At 34.2% G+C, this 7,741-nt stretch overlaps 1 protein-coding gene across 9 annotated transcripts; it reads right to left on the bottom strand.

Annotated features, from left to right (window-relative positions):
* Window positions 1-3,314: 3,314 nt before the first annotated feature.
* Window positions 3,315-7,281, bottom strand: LOC107850861 (F-box protein FBW2). 9 transcript variants are annotated; one of them, XM_016695654.2, is made up of 5 exons: window positions 7,006-7,281; window positions 5,655-5,688; window positions 5,511-5,555; window positions 4,690-5,016; window positions 3,315-4,181 (listed from the first exon to the last, which is right to left on the bottom strand). In XM_016695654.2, the coding sequence occupies exons 4-5, from the start codon at window positions 4,995-4,997 to the stop codon at window positions 3,524-3,526; spliced, it is 966 nt and encodes a 321-aa protein (XP_016551140.1). In that variant the 5' UTR covers window positions 4,998-5,016; window positions 5,511-5,555; window positions 5,655-5,688; window positions 7,006-7,281; the 3' UTR covers window positions 3,315-3,523. The 9 variants fall into 9 exon arrangements, with proteins under 9 accessions (XP_016551140.1, XP_016551141.1, XP_016551142.1 ...); XM_016695655.2 differs by having other exon boundaries at window positions 4,690-5,013; window positions 7,006-7,276; XM_016695656.2 differs by having other exon boundaries at window positions 5,655-5,704; window positions 7,006-7,224.
* Between the last annotated feature and the right edge of the window lie 460 nt (window positions 7,282-7,741).

Genomic DNA, 7,741 nt, shown 5'->3' with positions numbered 1-7,741 from the left:
ATTTGGGAACAAATGACAGCATCCACATGTGAGTGAAGATGTAAAATTTATGTTTGTATGCAAAATATTCTTCAAGATCTGACATGAATTGGCATTTCATCAAGAAAGCATCTTCAGCTTCTGCTACACACTGCAATAGTAGTAGTAGCCAAGAAGAAAAAACAAATCTTTTTTTTTTTTGTGGGGGGGCATTTTTACTGTTGTCTTCTTCTATGAGTCAATAAAAAGGAATCTTTTTTTCACTTTTTTCTAAAATGGTTGGCCACCCAATTCTGTAAAATTCCTGTTTTTTTTGTTTGACTTCTATGGGCGCTCTGTGATCAAAATAATTCATGATACATATTTTGATTTTTGATTATGGTTTCACATTTGGTTTTGTTTTCCACTGAGTATCTGATACTTGCATTGCAATCGATTAGATTTGAAGTCGTGCCGGAAAGTTTCACAATGAGTGTAAAACGCTTTCTAATAAAAGTTATTTTACATAGCTCGAATTCGAGTTCGAGCTCTCTGATTGGGTACTTAACACAGCTTTGTTGGGAAGGGGGGTTAATTTCAATTCAACATTAGTGTGTTGAAATTTAAAACTTTTCATAGAAATTTGTTGATTATTTCTTTTTTGTGAAGCAAATCGACCTCGATTCTTGAATAACTCTACATCACTTTTATTGGATCACAAGATTCCATTTTTCTGCATCAATAATTTTAAGTAATTTAGATAGTCTATTCTAATATAGATATTAGTGGTTGCTTTTGCGACTTGAACGTGTAACTTATCAGTCACACAAAGATAATTTTATCTCGCTCTCTCTTTCAATTCCATAAAAGGGAGACGAAAATTAGAAAAGAAATACTTATTCACATTAAAAAACAAATAAAGTAAATTATGAATACATGAAGGAAATAAATTAATAAATGAACTTCCATCCTTTTCCCTTTCCTTTATTTTCCAACAAGGTAAAATTTGTTGGTTAAAGAGATTATCAAATGAATTTAAGAAAAATAAAGTGATTGTTCATTCCATATTGGTCATTGTCAATTGCTCATAAAGAGCATTTTACATGTTTTTAGGTCCAGAAAATTAGGCCTTTTGTTTTCTCTTGAATTTGAAATCAATGAAATAACTAAAATATACGTAAATTGATTCGAACACCATAGAGATATTAACTGAAAAACACATATGTTCCAAAAGGAGGAGAGAATAAAGTGAGTCCAAGAATAAATCAATTAGCACAATGTGATAGTTAACTACTCAATCTTAGAATTTAGACCTCTCCACCAAATTTATATTCCATTCCCTAAATTGGAAATTCACTTTTTCCTCAAAAAAAGAAAAAAAATCATTTTGTTCTTTTATTTATTTCCCATCAATCATTCTTATTATAAGATGACAAATAATATCATTCAATCAATCAATAATTAACCATGTCTTAATCCTTAATTGATCAGGGTAGGTTATATGAGCTCTTTTTATTATTTTTTTCTATTTTTAGAAGATTAATCGAAATTCCATAATATTTATGTTGATCGTCAACTTATTGCAGTATTCCTTCATCATCCATGATATACGAATCTCATCTAGATCGAGTTAAATAGGGTATGTCAAACATAAGCCTCAAGGGTTGGCTTCAATTGGCAAAGGTTGAGTCCATCATCCTCGAGTTTCAAAAATTACAGCTGACTCAAATAAATTGACTCCAGATGAATTTCTCGATCGTCGAAAAAGAGTGTCTTAATATAATAAAATGTTTAAAGATTTGATGCATATGATTGAGTTCCTAAGTGAAAAAAAAGTCAAGCCACACTTCAATAAGATGTAAGATTGTTTTGTGGTCCATTAAGTAAACATTAAAAAAAAAGAAAGTAGACATGCTTTTTGAACACAAAGTCAAATGAATTATTTTTCATGTTTGTTGCTTTAAGGTGTCTCTTTTGAGGGACCATGAAAATAACTTTGAGATAGTATCAATATTTGGTTTGGGATTATTCTAGCTTTATATTCACTCTTCCACTTTGTCAATCTTTGCTTTTTTTTTTCCTTTTGTTTCTCTCAAGTTGTTGGAATTTGGAGGAAAATTACTATCTCTACATTGCAATCTTTGCTTTCACTACCAAAGTTGGATTTTAACTTTCTCTTCGTTTTTCCTTTTGGGTTGGGATTAGTTGAGCAACCTCTTTTTTCCCTTTTGCTCCTTTTTTACCAACTTAATATAGCCTTCTTTTATGTGCTTTATTGGTTTCCAAAGCAAGTTACTTTTGTCGGGGTCTATCGAAAACAGTCTCTCTACTACATATGAGATAATGGTATGAACCACATACGTTGTACCCCCGACCCCACTTTATAAGAATACACTGGGTATACACTTACTTTTGTCGGGGTCTATCGAAAACAGTCTCTCTACTACATATGAGATAATGGTATGAACCACATACGTTGTACCCCCGACCCCACTTTATAAGAATACACTGGGTATACACTGGGTATGTTGTTGTTGCTGTTTTTGTTGTAAAGCGAGGTACCTTTGGCCTATGTTGCTCGGATATTTCAAAATGTTGTGCTAATATCATACCCTTTTTCTTTTTGATAACCTATGTTGCTCGGACTGTTCAAAAAATTCAACGGATGCGTGTCGGATCTTGAAAAAGTAGCGCATTTTTGGAGGATCAGACATGGGTGCGGCAACATTTTTGAAAAATCCGGGCAACTTAGTTGATAACTGTGGTATTCAAGCCAAATTGCACGCATTTCGACAAATTTCATGGAATACGTATCACCTCCCACCAGCACCATGTATCAAATAACTAGATCCACCAAAGCTAGGATAGATGAGAAGAAACACCCATACCTTACCCTAAAAAAATACACTATTTTTGAAGGATCTGACACGTGCCTTGTCAACGTTTTAAGTACACTATTTTTGAAGGATCAGACACGTGCCTAGTCAATGTTTTTGAAGGGATGGAGCAAAATAGATTTTGGCCCAAGCCAAGCTAATCACAGTTGAGAATCCCACACAGAGGGACCAGAAATCAAGTTCCTTTGGCTAATGTATGCGGCCATTGATGAAGAAAAGATGAACTTCAAACACAGGTGATTACTGGAGTTGACTATAAATAGGTGAAAAATGGACTTGTGACATTGAAAATAACTATGGCTAAAATTGCGATAGAAAAAGGAAGATCGATAGCAGAACACCTTGCACCGTATCAAAGAGTAACATGAGTTCAACGATAACAAAGAACTGTTTCATATGGATACATCGGAACACAACAAAGAGAAAACTGAAAAGTACTATATGGTTGAACTGAATCAATTGATACAATGACAACTTTTTATTATATGATTCCAGGAAGTACATATAATTCGACGAGAAAAGGACACAGAAATCACATTTACATCTTAGAAAGCAAGCAAACTTTCATTTAGATAGTAGCGTATAAGCTGAGTCATTAGCAGATAGAAGAAAGTAGTATATATGAAAACTTCTGGAAATTGAATCAGCAGAACTTTGTTCATCAAACCTCAAGGAGATTGGGGCCAATCGTATCCAGCATCCACAGCATTTAAGTCATCGTAAAACCACATTTCCACATCCTCCAAACGTTCCTCGTCTTCCCAGTACCCATCGGACACCTCATCATCGTCAAAGTCATCGTCAATGTCGCCTGCCACGAAGTCCCACGGTATATAGCCAGAAGAACCTGAATAATCCGAGCAATTATCCCAGCCATTCTTATCATAGTAATCCACGACAAGGGGTCCAACAACCTTTAGCTTGTGGAATTTCTTGACAAAGTTCTCATCAAGATTCACATTCCAACAACCCCTTACGTCCAACAGCTCGAGCTGCTTACAGTTTTGAAGAACCTCCGATACACTCAATGTATCAACCAGCATGTAAGCAATTTCCAGTTGTTTGAGCTTAGGCATTGTCGTAGCTATTGCAAGGGCTTCATCATCTTGCGAGAGCTTGTCAATAACCTCGAGTGGATGCATTGTTCGACGCAAACCAGTCAGGCATTTACAGTGCTTCCCTATGGCTTCCAGGGCTCTCGCCCCTATTTTTATGCAGTAGCTTACATCCAAAAACGTAATGTTGGAAAATGTTCCTGCAACCTGTTCCACTACGGAATCGCTTAATTCACACTTTGGCAACCGCAATGTCTGCAAAGATTTGGCACTAACAACCAAAACAGAGAAGTTTATGCTCACTTCATGTAAATATTTACTTGCTATGGGAGGGGATAATAAACATAATGACATGTTCTTTATTGCTATACGACAAGTCTACCGAAAGGGAGGCGATAATAAACATAACGACGTGTTCTTTATTGCTATACGACAAGCCTACTGAAGAGGAGGAAAGGGAGGGGGGATGATAAACATAACGACATGCTCTTTATTGTCATACGACACGTCTACTGAATTCCAACTACATCATCGACAAAAGCAATAAAACTTCCCTATTTTCCTCTTTTTCTATTAGATGTACTATTGATATCATCCAAGGACTTGGCTTCCTTATAGAGATTTGTATCTAGTACATTGAATCAGTAAATTTATACAACACGAGTTGAAAGAATTTGAACTTCTAAAAAATGCATCATTACGATTTACGTGAGCCATAGTATCTTAAACTGATGTCTAGATTCAATGATAAATAGATAAGATAACGATGATATACTAACTTGTTCGCAATGAATTCGAAGCTCGATTTGTCCGAGAGACCAGAGACACAGAGTTTGCGGAGGGAACCGCAGCTTCTTGGAATAAGCAAGCGAAGCATCCGATCAAGGTTTTCAGGGCAGCGATTTTTGCTCCATTCCTCAATGTCAATCTCTTGCCAACAATAAGGCCCCTTTACTGCTTTTTCCCATGACTTGCAAACCCTTGGAACTACAGTTAACAACTCTTGAAGTGAAAGGTTTCTAAATATTAGCCCGAGCGCATCGGGTAACAATTCGTCCCACTGCCTGAACTCGAATTCTTCCTCCATTTGAATTCTTATTTCTCTGCTGTAATAATAATGAAAAACATTCAGAACAGAAGTTTCACAGCTCACGAAGAAAAAAAGATCCATTCATGTTATTCCAAATTCTCATATTTAAAAGACTCGGCCAAAAACTAAATAGAATTCATGCAAGTTCATGTGGATTAGATTTATACTCTTGTTTGGTTGCCGGTATAAATTTATACCTCCAACCAAACAGAATATAAATCTAATCCCAAATATAGTTCGCATACCAAACGATCCCTTAACAGACTGGAATAGTTATATGATATCAACACAAAATCATTCTAAACATAGTAAAAAAGATGAAAAAGTAGTGAAAAGTTAGCAACCTAATACAGAACCAGAGGTAAAATCAAATTGGTGACACAAACAACAAAAAGTCACAAACTTTTCAAGAGAAACATGGTAAAACGGAAGCTCGGTACACTAGAGCTCCCGATATGTGTGGGGTCCACGGAAGGACCTGACGCAAGGGTCTACGGTAGGCAGCCTTACCCTGCATTTCTACAAGAGGTTGTTTCCACGGCTTGAACCGGTGACCTATAATTATGGAAAAATCAAACACTAAGAACGAAAACAAGATATACATCAAGTATCAAGAACAAAGAAAAGAGAAAATGGCAAAGATATGGAACCTACCTTTACACAACCATATTGCCGCCACCAAAACAACCTACAGATTCAAATGGCTACACAGATCAGCATCACTCAAAATTAACCAATTCTATTTTGAGGTAATGCTCAAATCAGGATATAAACATCTAAATAAACACAGAAAACCAAAGACATTTTGGAAATCTTTGTAACAACACACAAACAAAGAAAGGACATTTGCTTTACATCAACAAATAATTACTTCCCAAAAAGGTAAAATCTTTCAATAAATGTCATTTCAAAACTAAACAAACACCCTTATGAAACTTCTAAATAACCCCATAAAAAATAGTTTTGGAAATCTCAAAAAAAAAAAAAAAAATACTGCACCAGCAGTAATCACTTTTTCAAAAGGCATGATCTTTCAAGAAAAGTCATTACAAAACTTCCCAAACACCCTTATGAAAAATCTAAATAAGCTCAGAAACCAAATACATTCTGGAAATCCCTACATACACAAATCAAGAAAGGAAAAAAAAAAAATTACACCAGCACAACAATTAGCTTCTCAAAAGGTTCAATCTTTCAAGAAAAGTCATTTCAAAACTTCCCAAACACCCTTATGAAAAAACTTGCAGCAGTATATTTCAATACACTAATCAAGAAAGGAAAGGTTATTACACCAGCACAACAATCAGTTTCCCAAATGATAAAATCATTCTAGAAAAATCATTTGAAATCTTCCCAAACACCCTTATGAAAACCTCAATACACAAATCAAGAAAGGAAACAAATTTACAACAAGCACAACAATTAGTTCCCCAAAAGGTAAAACCTTTCAAGAAAAGTCATTTCAAAACTTCCCAAACACCCTTACAGAAATAACTGCAGCAACACAAATCAAGAAATGATTTTTTCTACACCAACACAAACAATTAGTTTCCAAAAAGGTAAAATCTTTCAAGAAAAGTCACTTCAAAAATTTCCCAAACACCCTTATTGCTGCAGCTCATATGAGAGATGTAACGTTCAACACACAAAACAGTCGAGAAATATAAAATTTACACCATCACAACAATCACTCCCCCACAAAAAAAAAAAGATAAAATTTTACAAGGAAACTAATTTCAAGAAAATTCCCAAACACCCTTGCTGCAGCTCACATTAGATACGACATTCACAACACAAACCAATCAAGAAACAGATAAATTTTGGAAATCTCAAAAGTTAAAATCCTTCAAGAAAAGTCATTTCAGAAACTTCCCAAACACCTGAAAGAAGCTTAGCTTAGCTAAAAAAAATTCAAGAAAAGTCATTTCAACACAAAATGTGTTGAGAAAATGTAAATACATTAGAAAAACATTCAAGAACCCCATGTCAGAAAAAGAAAGAATACCTCAAGACATTGGATCTGTGAAAAAAACCAGCGGTTTATCCGCCTAAAATGCAGGGTAGTATATATGAAGAGTTTCAGTTAAGTAGCTCAGTTCCCCTTTTTAGCTTTTTTGTGTTGTGGGGTTCTTAACTTTATAGAGAGAGGGAGAGAGAGGAGAGGGAGAGAAGCTAAACTAGCTAACTAGTGTGAAACAAAAGAAACAACAAGTGAAACAAAAAGGAAACAACAATTTGATTACATATACTCAAATTATAGAGAGATAAGCACGCACTATTTGTTCCAATTATTATGAAAACTAGTGAACTTATATTATAAACTTATGACAATTAGAAATTTATATAAAATACAAAATAAAGATAATTCATGGAGAAAATATATAAATAAATAATATAACATTATTTTTATAATCTTAATTAATTATTAAAAGTGGAAGAAAAAATACAAAATAAATGCATAATCCTCTGAGTCATCGTCAACATTCACTCCCACAAGCCAATCTCCATCTCATTCTCTCGATCAAACTGAAACATGAATATAATAAGAACCAAGTCTTAAAAAGCTAATGTGATCATTTATATAAAATTTTATAATGTCTCTATGTGTAGGATTATAACATGAAGTACCAATTAATGTCATAAATATGACTATTAATTATTTTATAATTATGATAATAGAAAGCTATGAGTTTAATGAAAATAAAGACAGTAAAATTTTGCACTAAAGAAATTTAAATCTC

Source organism: Capsicum annuum, chromosome 12, assembly GCF_002878395.1.
Source record: "Capsicum annuum cultivar UCD-10X-F1 chromosome 12, UCD10Xv1.1, whole genome shotgun sequence".
In the NCBI taxonomy this organism is placed as follows: Eukaryota; Viridiplantae; Streptophyta; class Magnoliopsida; order Solanales; family Solanaceae; genus Capsicum; species Capsicum annuum.
The sequence above is the reverse complement of the archived record's forward strand: the minus strand, read 5'-3'. Positions and strand labels throughout refer to the sequence as shown.

What these genes read in the sequence shown, in the direction of transcription:
- LOC107850861 (XM_016695654.2), bottom strand. Translation starts at nt 4,997, where the DNA reads ATGGAGGAAGAATTCGAGTTCAGGCAGTGGGACGAATTGTTACCCGAT. An exon ending in TTCGAATTCATTGCGAACAA is followed by an intron (nt 4,182 to 4,689) that starts GTTAGTATATCA and finishes TTTGGTTGTTAG; the next exon opens with TGCCAAATCTTTGCAGACAT.